The 14,069-nt window shown below is 43.8% G+C and overlaps 1 protein-coding gene across 1 annotated transcript; it reads right to left on the bottom strand.

The window, feature by feature from the left end:
- Nucleotides 1–120: 120 nt before the first annotated feature.
- On the bottom strand, nucleotides 121–13,696 carry LOC122560992 (uncharacterized). Its single transcript, XM_087993967.1, has 5 exons — nucleotides 13,482–13,696; nucleotides 9,880–9,922; nucleotides 9,351–9,492; nucleotides 8,168–8,601; nucleotides 121–1,508 (listed from the first exon to the last, which is right to left on the bottom strand). The coding sequence occupies exons 4-5, from the start codon at nucleotides 8,564–8,566 to the stop codon at nucleotides 1,332–1,334; spliced, it is 576 nt and encodes a 191-aa protein (XP_087850093.1). The 5' UTR covers nucleotides 8,567–8,601; nucleotides 9,351–9,492; nucleotides 9,880–9,922; nucleotides 13,482–13,696; the 3' UTR covers nucleotides 121–1,331.
- Between the last annotated feature and the right edge of the window lie 373 nt (nucleotides 13,697–14,069).

The following is a 14,069-nucleotide window of genomic DNA, read 5'->3' as shown; positions in this document are numbered from 1 at the left end:
TGCAAAGCTCACTATCCATAAACAAGGCAAGGAGGGCTAGTCTAGTAGAATCCATTCCCACCGGTATGTAGCTTTGTACACTGGCTTATTATTGGCTACAGATAACAGTCAGCTGGTCAGTTCAGATTCATAAGGACTTTATTTACAAAAAATACATTCAAACAAACAGAATAATTTGTTCCTGGTCTTAAGAGTAGGAACTTAAAGTGCATGCAAGGTCACACGATACAGTTCAAAAATCCAGAAATGTCTCCAAGACAAGCCCAATACAGTGTTTGATTAAGTATAGAGGAGTGCTCCAAGTGAGCACAATTTGCTATAAGGATGTTCAGTGACAGATTAAAGTTTCACAATTCAGATGAGAAATTTCTTGTTTTTAAAAAACCACCCCTCAACTTTTGAATATATCCTGTTCAAACATGTTCTTCAGCCTTAGCATAGGGCAGATCAAGAGGTTTATTAGAAATATGAAACAAAACAACCACTAGGAAATGCATAAAACCCGCAAATAAAACTGGACCGATTAAGAAATGATGACATTTCTAGGATGGTGCTGATTCCAAAATGATCTCAACTTGAAGGTGAAGAATTTAATCATCCCATTCATCATCATCGTCATCATCTTCAAAATCATCTGGAAAAAAACAATATCAAGTTTCCATCTACTATGCACCTTCCCCAAAACACATCCCTTCCAACCTCACTGTCTGGTTCTTTTCCTTCTTGATGCAGATAATATTTTACACCATTGAAAGTTATATCACTCTTCCTTCAGTGTCACTGGGTCAAAAATCTTGACTTTCCTGAATAGTACTGTGCCCCTACACTTCAGGAACTCTGCAACAACTCACCACCATCTTCTCCAGGGCATTTAGCAGCAAGAATTTGTTCCCTATCCCTGGCATCAATACTCCTTTACTGCTCTTCTCAACCCCACCATGCCCCCAAACCAAACCTTTGTTGGCATCCCAAGGTAGACAAGTTCTCTTGCTAGCTGTACTCTGGTTCTAGGTTACTGCATAGTACAAAAAAAAAAGATGTTGCCTATCCCAAGAATATTACCATTTCCTTCAATTCTCCTGAAAGGGAGAGTAAAAAAAAATACCACATGCAGAAAGTCCATTAAAACTGAATGCATTGACTTTTAATCAGACCTCAATGGAAGTTCAATATTCAACATTGCTGCTCCAAACAGGGAATGCAGTTTTGATGGTGCTCACTATCACAGCTCCTATAAACCCATTATACTACTTCCTGGGAACAACCTATAGTTGGTAGGATGAAGTGTTGGAGCAAATAAAATTGTCTGAAATGTTAAGTTTCCCTAATGTTTAACAGTTTTGGAGGAGGGCTGTAGCTGTGAGCAGCACAGAGTGAACATTGAGAAATTGTGGCTCACTTGAAGAATGAATTACACGATTTCTCTTCTGCAAGACTTTCATAAGGGCGCTGGCAATCCCATCAGGCTCAGCAGCAGGGATGGGTTTGGGATCCACACAGTCAGTTACCTGGAAGATAGTTCAAGTTCAGATTGTTTCATCATTCCTACATTGAATAGTTATCAGATCAAATTCTGTGCAGACCAAATTCTGGCAGAAGTATTCAGACATCTCTAACCTCTCCTTCCTCTGTCCAGAGGTTCCCACCTGCTTCCTGACCACTATCATCCCATTGCAAAGAAAAATCAGGCCTCATGCCTCTGACTACCACCTGACATCTGCCTCAATTTTGTCATTATGGAGTGGTTTGAGGTTAATCATGTACACCAACTCAAACCTCCGAGAATGCTTTGATCCACTACAATTCACCGGTCACAATAGCTTCATGACAGATTATCTCATTGGCCCTATACATCCCTGAAACATCTGGATAACAAGGACACCTACATCAGATGCCTTTTGATTAACTTTGGCCTGGTCTTCAACACCATAATTCCAAACAAACTAATTTCCAAACTCAGACCTAGCACCTCCCCACTCTACAATAGATCCCCTACTTTGATCCATAGACCACAATCAGTAAGGATTTGCAACACCACCTCCACAATAATCAACACCAGTGCTCCACAAAGTTAAAAATCACAACACCAGGTTATAGTCCAACAGGTTTAATTGGCAACGCACTAGCTTTTGGAGCGACGCTCCTTCATCAGGTGATTGTAACAGAATTTATAGCAAAAATTTGCAGTGTGATGTAATTATACATTGAAAAATTGATTGTCTGTTAAGCCTTTCATCTGTTAGAATACAGTGATAGTTTCACTTCTTTCATGTGTGAATCACAAAACCCTTTTTTTTTATAAAAAAGTTGCATTCTCAGGTTAGCTGTTAACAATGGTGATAGCTAGACAATATGTTGAAGGTGTTAGCCCCCTGTGTTCTCTGTCTATGACCTGATGTTTAGGTTGATTCCAATCTAAAAAGTGAGATAACAGAGTTTTACATAAATTCATGCAGTTTGAGCTCAGAGTTCTACATGAATGCATGCGGTTTTTGAGCAAAGTCACTCTGAAAGTACCAAAAAAATTCACCACAAAATATATGTGTGCATGTGGGTCTTTGTCGGTATGGGGTGTGGCAGTGAGTGCAGTGAGTGCAGTGAGTGCAGTGAGTGCAGTGAGTGCAGTGAGTGCAGTGAGTGCAGTGAGTGCAGTGAGTGCAGTGAGTGCAGTGAGTGCAGTGAGTGCAGTGAGTGCAGTGAGTGCAGTGAGTGCAGTGAGTGCAGTGAGTGCAGTGAGTGCAGTGAGTGCAGTGAGTGCAGTGAGTGCAGTGAGTGCCTATAAGGGTGTGTGTGGGTGTCTGTGTGCACGTCTGTATCTGTGTCCGTGTGTATGAGAGAGTGTGTGTGTGTGTAGGAATATCTGTGTGTAGTGCAATGGTGATCACCTGTAATGTGACATGAACCCAAGGTCCCGGTTGAGGCCCTCCCTATGGGTACCGAACTTAGCTATCAGCCTCTGCTCAGCCACTTTCCTCTGCTGCCTGTCCCGAAATCCACCTTGGAGGATGGTCACCCGAAGGTCCGAGGCTGAATGTCCTGGACCACTGAAGTGTTCCCCAACTGGGAGGGAACCCTCCTGTCTGTTGATTGTTGTGTGGTGCCCATTCATCCGTTGTCGTAGCCTTGCTCGGTTTCCCCAATGTACCATGCCCCTGGGCATCCCTGCCTGCAACGTATAAGATAGACAATGTTGGCTGAGTCACATGAGTACCAGCCATATACACGGTGGGAGGTGTTCCCACACGTAATAGTGGTATCTATGTCCACAATCTGACACGTTTTGCAGCGTCTACCGTGGACGCTGCAAAACGTGTCAGATTGTGGACATAGATACCACTATTACGTGTGGGAACACCTCCCACCGTGTATATGGCTGGTACTCATGTGACTCAGCCAACATTGTCTATCTTATACGGGACCTTGGGTTCATGTCACATTACAGGTGATCACCATTGCACCACGCACACGCGCACACATTTTGTGGGGTGAATTTTTTTGGTACTTTCAGAGTTACATTGCACTTTGCTCAAAAACCACATACATTCATGTCGAACTCTAAGCTCAAAAACTGCATGAATTTATGTAAAACTGATCTCACTTTTTAGATTGGAATCAATCTAAACATCAGGTCATAGACATAGAACACAGGGGGCTAACGCCTTCAACATATTGTCTAGCTATCACCATTGTTAACAGCTAACCCGAGAATGCAACTTTAAAAAAAGGGTTTGTGATTTACACATGAAAGAAGTGAAACTATCACTGTATTCTAACAGATGAAAGGCTTAACAGACAATCAATTCTTCAATGTATAATTTCAGTTACATCACACTGCAAATTTTTGCTATAAATTCTGTGTTAAGATCGAGCCCTCCACAATCACCTGATGAAGGAGCGTCGCTCCGAAAGCTAGTGTGCTTCCAATTAAACCTGTTGGACTATAACCTGGTGTTGTGATTTTTAAACTTTGTACACCCCAGTCCAACACCAGCATCTCCGAATCAGTGCTCCACAAGGTTGCATACTCCACTCCATACTATACTCTTATACACATGACTGGCCAAATTCTGCTCTAGCTCAATTTAGAAATTTGCTGAAGATATCACCATAATGGGTCAGATCTTAAACACAATGAAGAGACAGTAGAGGAAAGGGAGAGCTTTGTGGCATGGTGTAAAGATGAGCTCTCCTTCAATGTCAGCAAAATGAAGGAGCTGGTCATTGACTTCCAGAAGTGGAATGAAGGACAGACTCATGTATCAATTGAGAGGGGTGTAGATGGTCAAAAATGTCAAGATCCTGGAGTAATTATCACCAATCTATCCTGGTCCACCCACATTGACATTACACAAGTGCTTTACTTCCTTTGTCATGTCCACAATGACACTTACCAATTTGTATAGATGTGCTACAGAAAGCATTCTGGATACATCACAGCTTGGTATAGCAACTGCTCTGCCCAAGACAAGTTATGAAGAGTTGTGAACACCGCCCAGTCCCTCAGGAAAACCTGCCTACCTTCCATTGACTCCATTTATGCTCCCTGCTGCTTCAGGAAAGCAGCTAAGATAATCAAGACCCCTCACCCCAGTTATACTCTTTCATTGGACAGAAGGTAGAAGTTTGAAAACATATCAACAGATTCAAAACTAGCTTCTGCCCCACTTAGACTTTTTAAACAGACCTCATTAGAGTTTATCTTTCTCTGCACACTATATTTTGCTCCATTACTCAGATGTACTGGTGTATGGTATGGATTCATGTGGATAGCACAAAACTACACTTTTCACTATCACAGTACATATAATAGTAAAGTCAATTCAAAATTCACCAACTCAGTTTGAACTTATTAATTCTGTTTCTACATAGCATTGAATTATTGACAAATGATCAAGTGTAATTAAAATCCACAATGTGATTCAGGAATCCATTGTGATTCCTGAAGAAGGGCTAATGCCCGAAACGTCGATTCTCCTGTTCCCTAGATGCTGCCTGACCTGCTGTGCTTTTCCAGCAACACATTTCCATCTGTAATTAAAATCAGGCAGGTGATAGACTGGGTTTGGAGGTGGTTAAGAAAGTGAATATTTATCCCAAGTTCAACTCCAACAGAAGGTTTTACACTGTATTACAGGAGAGGACTACTCCAGGATCTTCCTCTGAAACTCTTAAACACGTTAGATAGTTGACTCCTGTCTTTGCTCCCTCACATCTCAATCCCCAAACTACTCCTGCGGCTCTGCCTGCTTCCCAAATCCCAGTAACTGATACCTTTAAATATTTTCAGTCTTCAGCATCAATGCGGTCTTATTCCCAGTAACTTCAGCTGTTCTGTAGATCAAAACTCCATATATTCAAAACTGAGTTGGACAATGACCCCCATTTTTCTTGGAAAAAAAAACTCCAAATATTAACTAAGTTAAAAATCTCAACATCAGGTTATAGTCCAACAGGTTTGTTGGACTAAACCTGGTTGTGATTTTTATCTTTGTCCACCCCAGTCCAACACCAGCACCTTCACAAATATTAAGCTTCAGGAAAAAAAATCTCAACTGTGAATGGAGCATCTTAGGTTTAAAACATGCTTCCTACACAAGTCGTCCTGGAACAGAAAATATTCTTTCAGCAACTACCCTGTCACTTGCTTTTGCTTCCATTTGAATTTTCAAGTCTTAAGGAATCCTATTGGAAAATAAATTATGAAACAAATTCCAGAAGTGAATGCATACTTCAGCTACACTTCCTCAATACACTTGAGAAACACTTGTCAGATTGTACACATGCTGGTTTACTCCTTGATTTTTAAAATCATTCTTTCACTGGTTTCTCTTCTGGAGAAATCTTTGCAACATTGTACATAGAACGTAGAAGAATACAGCACAGTACAGGCCCTTTGGCCCTCGATGTTGCGCCGATCCAAGCCCACCTAACCTACACTAGCCCACTATCCTCCATATGCCTATCCAATGCCCGTTTAAATGCCAATAAAGAGGGAGAGTCCACCACTGCTACTGGCAGGGCATTCCATGAACTCACGACTCGCTGAGTAAAGAATCTACCCCTAACATCTGTCCTATACCTACCACCCCTTAATTTAAAGCTATGCCCCCTTGTAATAGCTGACTCCATACGTGGAAAAAGGTTCATGGTTGACCCTATCTAAACCCCTAATCATCTTGTACACCTATCAAGTCACCCCTAAACCTTCTTTTCTCCAATGAAAACAACCCCAAGTGCCTCAGCCTTTCCTCATACAATCTTCCTACCATACCAGGCAACATCCTGGTAAACCTCCTCTGCACCCGTTCCAGTGCCTCCACATCCTTCCTATAGTATGGCGACCAAAACTCCACACAATACTCCAGATGCGGCCGCACCAGAGTCTTATACAACTGCAACATGATCTCAGGCCTCCGGAACTCAATTCCTCTACCAATAAAAGCCAGTACGCCATATGCCTTCTTCACCACACTATTTACCTGGGTGGCAACTTTCAAAGATCTGTGTACATGGACACCAAGATCCCTCTGCTCATCCACACTACCAAGTATCCGACCATTAGCCCAGTACCCCATCTTTTTGTTACTCTTACCAAAGTGAATCACCTCACACTTAGCTACATTGAACTCCATTTGCCACCTTTCTGCCCAGTTCTGCAGCTTATCTATATCCCGCTGTATCCTGCCACATCCTTCCTCACTGTCAACAACTCCTCCGACCTTCGTATCATCCGCAAACTTGCTCATCCAACCTTCTAGCCCCTCCTCCAGGTCATTTAAAATGACAAACAGCAATGGTCCCAAAACAGATCCTTGTGGAACACCGCTAGTAACGGCACTCCAAGATGAACCTTTACCATCAACTACTACCCTCTATCTTCTTCCAGCCAGCCAATTCCTAATCCAAACCTCCAACTCACCCTCAATGCCATACCTCCGTATTTCTTGAAGTAGTCTACCATGGGGAACCTTATCAAACGCCTTTACTAAAATCCATATACACCACATCTACCACTTTACCCTCGTCTACCTCCTTAGTCACCTTCTCAAAGAATTCAATAAGGTTTGTGAGGCACGACCTGCCCTTCACAAAACCATGCTGACTATCCTTGATCACATTATTCCTATCCAGATGTTCATAAATCCTATCCCTTACAATTCTCTCTAAGACTTTGCCTACAACAGAATTGAGACTCACCGGCCTATAGTACTTTCCTTTCAATTTGTCATACTTTCATTACAAGTAGAGCATCCTACTAGGTTATAGTCAATGGGAGCCATTTTTGTTGCAAGTATGAAATTTCTGCTATGCACCATTTCACCTAGCTTCCCCAGTTCATTGGAGCCAACTGCCTTTGTACACCTTTATTTATTGGTAATTACATGGAATGAGCTGGGATACACCAGTACTTTCTGCTACTCCCAGTACTTTCTGCTGTTGGGTCTATAGCTCAAGCAGTTCACAGTAAGGGAGCAGGAAGCCTCTGGGCAAGTGGCAATAAAGCTCTTCTGTTCACCACTACAAAACTTATTACACTTCTCCTTTCTTCTGATCTTTGAATGAGAATCCCAGAAAAAGTCTCATCAATATCAAGTCCAATCATTGGCAGCAAATTCAGCATAGAGTTACTCACTTACCTCCCCAAAGCCTGTCCACCATCTACAAGGAACAAATTAGGTCAATATGATGGCATATTCCTCACTTGCCTGGATGAGTGCAGCCCCAACACAAGAAGCTTGACACCAAACAAGAGAAAACAATCCACTTCCTCAACCACTGACATTTAGTACACTGCTGCTATCTACAAGATAGAATGCAGAAATTCAAATATCCTCACAGTACCTTCCAAGCCCACAACCACTTCCATCTAGAAGGACAAGGGCAACAGATACATGGGAACACCACCCACTATAAGTTCCCCTTCAAGCCACTCACCATCCTGACTTGGAAATATATCGCCACTCCTTCAGTGTTGCTGGATCAAAATCCTGGAATTCCCTCCCCAAGGACCTTTTGGGTCTACTACACCCACATGGACTGCAGCAGTTCAAGGCAGCAGCTCATCCCCACCTTCAAGGAGTAACTAGGCAATAAATGCTGGCCCAGCCAACAGAACCCATGAGTGAAAAATATCTAGATTTGGCAGACTCTTCATTCCTGGACTTACCGGCTTTAAAACACATCCTTGTCGTATCTGATTCAGCAGCAGGCTCCAATCATTGACAGCTCCCTGAGACTGCCCTGTTTCCATTGGATTTAGGAGAGAGCTCTGTATGTTGTCTTCAGGCAGAGGATTGTTTGATGGAGGTGGAGAGAAAGGGAGTGAGGCAGCACAGTGAAATACAGGAGGTGGAGGGGGTGGGGCAACTGGGGCACAGAAGGAGTAGGTGAAGGTTAATGCTAGGGGTGAAGGAGACGAGCCTCCAACATCCCGATGGAGTTCAACAGGAGCTCCAGGCTGCTGTTGAGAGGGACTGAGTTCCCTAGATGTAGTGCAGGCTTGTTGGCCTCTTGTTTGAGCAGGAAGGGTAAGAGGATCTGTTCCATCCCCAGGAGGGATCAGCATACAGCCGGCTCTGAAAATAGGTTGTGAAGGATCTGCTGAGGGATGAGAGAGAAAAAAAAAGTCAGTGTGCTGCCTCTTACAAACCCACCATCTACAACTGTCCACTTTCACTCACCTTCCACCCATAACACTCACTCAAATTTGCCAAAAATCCACCCAGTTGTTTCCAGCCTCAAGACCTGGAGGGGAGACCATCATATTCACAGAGCCCCCATGCTGTCAGTTACATTGGGTTTGTGGTTGGTGGAAGAGGACTCTGACATCCCATTTTTAGAGTTCATGGGAAACCATTTTCTGGATAGGAAGGATATTATTGAATTGGAAAGCGGTCTTTTCCATGGGTGGGGGGGACTTTAAAACAAGGGGGCAGATTTTTAACATGAGGAGAAAGATTTAAAGGGACTACATTTTCCAGAGGTTGGTTTAATGTGGAATGAGCGACATAGGTACAGTTCCAAAATTTAAAAGACAATTGAACAAGTGTGAATAGGAAAGGTTAGGAGAAATATGGGCCAAATGCTGGCAGGTGGGACTAGTTTAAATTGGGATTATGGTGAGCATGGACTAGTTGGACCAAAGGGTCTGTTTCCATGATGTTTGATTATAAATCTACAATGTCAGCAAGTTTGGTGGGCAGCCAAGTCAACAGCAATTAAGCAAGGTCAATTAGGAGTTACCTTACTATAAACCCTGCTGAAGCCCGGTCATTCCTCCGCCACCCCCACTCCACTTCCAACCTGATGCTAATCCAATCCCCTCTCCCTCCCCAAACCAAGTCCAGTACCTTTTTGTTTTGTTTCATCCCTCACAGGAGGAATTCCTTTGTCCCTTGGAACAGTGAGTTTCCGCCTTGGGGTTTCATCACCCTCCAGATGGGCGTCACTTATTCCCACCTCTCGGAACACCTCCAAACCTGGACCAGACACCTTCACATGAAGGCAATAGTGGTCAACCAACTTCTCCTGGTCCATCCCCAGCATCCCCCACCTCAGTCAATCCCAAAATCCCCCCACCCACTCCATCCCAACTCCCACACACCACCAACCCTATCCAGCCTCTCCCACTCCATCCCAAATCCCCCCACCCAATATTCCCCACTCCCACCACCAAATCCTTCCCTCCACCTTATCTCTACACCTTCCTTCCAGCCACTTCTCCCCCTCAAACCCAGTAAAAAAAACACTTCCATCCCACACCACATCCCCTGCCTGCAGTCATTCCCAGCCAGACTGTCCCCTCCCATGGCTGCTCCACTTCCTAAATCTCCCACATCCCAGAATGGCACCAATTTCAAGGAGAGATTCTGCACTTACATCAAGTCCAGTTTCAGGGTTCCAAGCCACATGGCCAACATGCCTGAAGAGGGGCAGAAATAAATTCATCAGCAGTGGAAACATGATCAACCTGCAACCCTAAACCCCAGCAGCTTAATCACCCACCACTACCCCCCACCCTCATCCACCAATACTCCCCATCAGACAAGAACAGAGGAGAAGACAGCCATTCTGCCCCTTGAGTCTTCTAGATCACAGCGGATATGATCGTGGTTTCAACTGCACACTTCTACCTGCCCCATAACTGTCTACTTCCTTGTCAATAAAAAAATCAAACCAACCTGGATTATATTTTAATGAGTGGTGCTGGAAAAGCACAGCAGGTCAGGCAGCAGAGGAGCAGGAAAATCGACGTTTCAGGCAAAAGCCCTTCATCAGGAATAGAGGCTCTATTCCTGGAGAAGGGCGTTTGCCTGAAACATCAATTTTCCTGCTCCTCTGATGCTGCCTGACCTGCTGTGCTTTTCCAGCACCACTGATGTAAACTCTGGTTTTCAGCATCTGCAGTCCTCACCTTTGCCTTCTATTTTAATAACCCATTTCTACTGGTTTCTGGAGATAATTCACTCAAAAATTGTCCATCTTAAATGGGTGATGTCTCATTTGGATATGGGCTCTAACTGTAGTTTCTCCCTTAGCAGGAAATTCTTCTCCCCTCCCCGCCTTATATATTCATTCTCTTTTCAATACACAAGACAACTTTCCATTTGTCTTCCTAATTACATGTTGCACCTGCTGACTACACAAGATTCATGTGCCAAGTCATCCAGATTCTTCTGTTCTGAAAGTGTTCTCCAATCTCTCATTCATCCTATCCATCACCCACTTCTACAACAAAACAATCCCACTGATACCATAGCCACATTCAACAAAGACAAAGGCTTGTTTATTTTATAAAGTGGTTCAAGTATGGAATGAATATCCTGAGGAAGTGATGGATGCAGGTACACTTATAACAATTAAAATACATTTGGACAGGTACATGAATAGGAAAGGTTAGGAGGCATATGGGCCAGGAGCAGACAGGTGGGACTAGTTTAGCTTGCAAGATAGCAGTTAGCAACTAGAGACAGTGCAAGATAACAGACGATGACATATCCCTCCCAGAGGATTTCAATGCCCTCTATGCTCGCTTTGAGCAGAATTTCAGCTGAGAGGCAACACTTATGGATAGGGTAAATAGGCAAAGTCTTTTCCCTGGGGTCAGGGAGTCCAGAGCTAGAAGATATAGGTTTTGGGGGTGGGGGGGGGGGGGGGGGGGGGATGATATAAAAGAGACCCAAGGGGCAACTTTTTCCACAGAGGGTGTTACGGATATGGAATGAGCTGCCAGAGGATGTGGAGGAGGCTAGTACAATTGCAACATTTAAGAGGCATTTGGATGGGTATATGAATATGAAGGGTTTGGAGATATATGGGCCGGGTGCTGGCAGGTGGGACTAGATTGGGTTGAGATATCTGGTTGGCTTGGACAGGTTGGACCAAAGGGTCTGTTTCCATGCTGTACATCTATCACTCTAAGTCCTGATGAACTTATCCCAACAGTCACTGCATCAGAGATCAGATCAGTTTTCCTTTGTGCGAATCCAAGGAAAGCGATGGGACCAGATAGAACCAGGCTGTGCACTCAGCATGCACAGATCAACTGGCAGAGGTCTTCTCTGACATCTTCAATCTCTCCCTGCAGCAGGCCACTGTCCCTGCTGGTTTCTAGAGGGCCAACATCATCCCTGTGCCTAAGGCGGCTTAAGCTGCATGTCTCAACGACTGCTACCCAGTGGCCCTAACTTCAGTGGTCATGAAGGCAGTCATGGCATTCATCAACTCCAACCTCCCCAACACTCTTGACCCACTCCAATTTGCCTATTTGACCAACAGAGCTACATCAGATGCCATATCACTTGCCCTTCACTCCTGCCTAGAACATCTTGACACCAAGAAACAGCTATGCAAGAATCCTACTCATTGAAGGCTGAACTGTAGTCAACACTATTATCCCGCAAGACGGATTACTAAACTTAGTGATCTCTGACTAAGCCCCACTCTCTGCAAATGGATCCTCAGTTTCTTAACCCACAGGCCACAATCAGTGAAGGTTGGGGACAATATTTCATCGTCACTGACTCAACACTGGAGGCCCCCTAGGGTTATATACACAGCCTCCTACTGTACTTACTGTATACCCATGACCACCTTGTCAAATACCAGACTAATGCCATTTACAAGTACCCTGATGACACCACCATAGTCAGTCGATTCTCAGATGACGATGAAACAGACTACAGATGGGAGGTGGAAGCCGTGGAAAAATGGTGCACTGAGAACAACCTCACTCAATACCAGCAAAACCAAGGAACTCATTATTGACTTTCAGCAGGATATTATTCATGCCCCCCCAACACATTAACACCAGAGAGTGGAGTGTGTCAAGCTCCTGGGAGTGGTCATCCGTAACAAGCATTCTTGGACTCATGTGGATGCATTGGTTACAAAAGGTCCAACAATGTCTCTACCTCAGGCAGCTGAGGAAATTTGGCATGATGGTGAATACCCTTGCCAACTTTTATAAGTGAGTCATCAACAACATGCTGTCTGGATTTATCACTACCTGCTATGGCAACTGTACCATTCAAGATCAGAGACAGTTGTAGAGAGTGGTGAACTTGGCCCAGACAATCACAAAGGTCAACCTCCCATCTATAGAATCCATCTACAAGACCCATTGTCAAGGAAAGGCCACCAGCCTTCTCAAAGATCCATCCCACCCTGGCAATATTTTTCAACAACCTCGACCATCAGGGAGAAGGTACAGAAGCCTGAACACACGCACCAGCCGGTTTCGTAACAGTTTCTACTTTACAATTTTATTAGAATACTGAATGGACTCAAATTCTTATTAGCCGATACCTGAGTTTTTGTTTTTGCTGCTGTTTACTTATCTAAGTAGATTAGATATGTAAATAAGTGATCTGCCTGTATTGCTCACAAGACAAAGCTTTTCACTGTGCCTCAGTACACGTGACAATAAATTCAATTATGTTCAGCTTGGACCAAAAGGTCTGTTTCTGTGCTGTCTCTATGACAGTCTCACCCCCTCAAACTTAGCTAAAAGCAACACACTCAAAGTCAACAACTCCCCACTGATTCGCACCTTACAGCCACCACATCTTCAGCTCTAAACACCCACCCCGTATCTCCTCCCTCACCCATGACTCATTTCATGAGCACCAATCCATCAGAACCAGCACTACCCCACCTCCTGCAGACCACCTTCCCTCAGACTTTAAACACATTGTTAAACCCCCTCCCCCTAAATTCCCTCCCCCACTCCATCTGTTGAGATAGTTAAAAATCACAACACCAGGTTATAGTCTAACAGGTTTATTTGGAAGCACTAGCTTTCAGAGCGCTGCTCCTTCATCAGGTAGTTATGCTCCAATTTGATGAAACAGCACTTCAAAAGCTACTGCTTCCAAATAAACCTGTTGGCCTATAACCTATTATTGTGTTATTTTTAACATTGCCCACCCCAGTCCAAGACCAGCACCTCTAAGTTAAGATAGTGTGTTTGAGAATCTCACTGGAAGTTACAGGGAGTTCCAATGTCAGATTTTGAGATTTTGCTCCGATGGGATCTTCCTTTCCTCCTCTCCTGAGTTGATCTGGGGGTAGAACCAATGACACAGTAGCAGCGATCAGTGATGTTAAGCTTTGGGGTGATAGGGCTCAGGATATTTCGATTTGGCGTTTCAGGATTCAGAGTGTCATCAGGCTGTGAAGAGTTTGTCGAATCAGTCCAACTAGCCACTGCAAGAGAAACATCAAACAAACAATCAGAGCCAAGAGCTATACAAATCCAGCCCTAGGTAACTACTACCAGAGCACCTTCAAATACCTTCAACTCCAATGCCAAATCCTTTTTTGGCAACAGTCCCCAGCCTCCCTCTTCCCAAACCTCAGAAATATACTTAAAACTACAGAACAAGGACCAGGTCTCACATTGGAAAACAAGCAGTAGAGAAAAGTTTTAATTCATTCACTAGATCATAGGAAGAACTTTTTTTCTGTAGCCCACATAAATAATTAACCTACAGAAATTAAAAATCTATGTACCATAACGACACAATGTTTTCACAAGTGCAATTTTCATCTCTGCAAATTCAACCACA

This window comes from Chiloscyllium plagiosum, unplaced genomic scaffold (assembly GCF_037043375.1).
Source record: "Chiloscyllium plagiosum isolate Xiang-an unplaced genomic scaffold, Cpla_swu_hap1 HiC_scaffold_14, whole genome shotgun sequence".
Taxonomy (NCBI): Eukaryota; Metazoa; Chordata; class Chondrichthyes; order Orectolobiformes; family Hemiscylliidae; genus Chiloscyllium; species Chiloscyllium plagiosum.
This window is presented reverse-complemented; position numbering and strand designations above follow the sequence as displayed.

What these genes read in the sequence shown, in the direction of transcription:
- LOC122560992 (XM_087993967.1), bottom strand. Translation starts at nt 8,566, where the DNA reads ATGCTGATCCCTCCTGGGGATGGAACAGATCCTCTTACCCTTCCTGCT. An exon ending in AAGGATGTGTTTTAAAGCCG is followed by an intron (nt 1,509 to 8,167) that starts GTAAGTCCAGGA and finishes ACTATCTTCCAG; the next exon opens with GTAACTGACTGTGTGGATCC.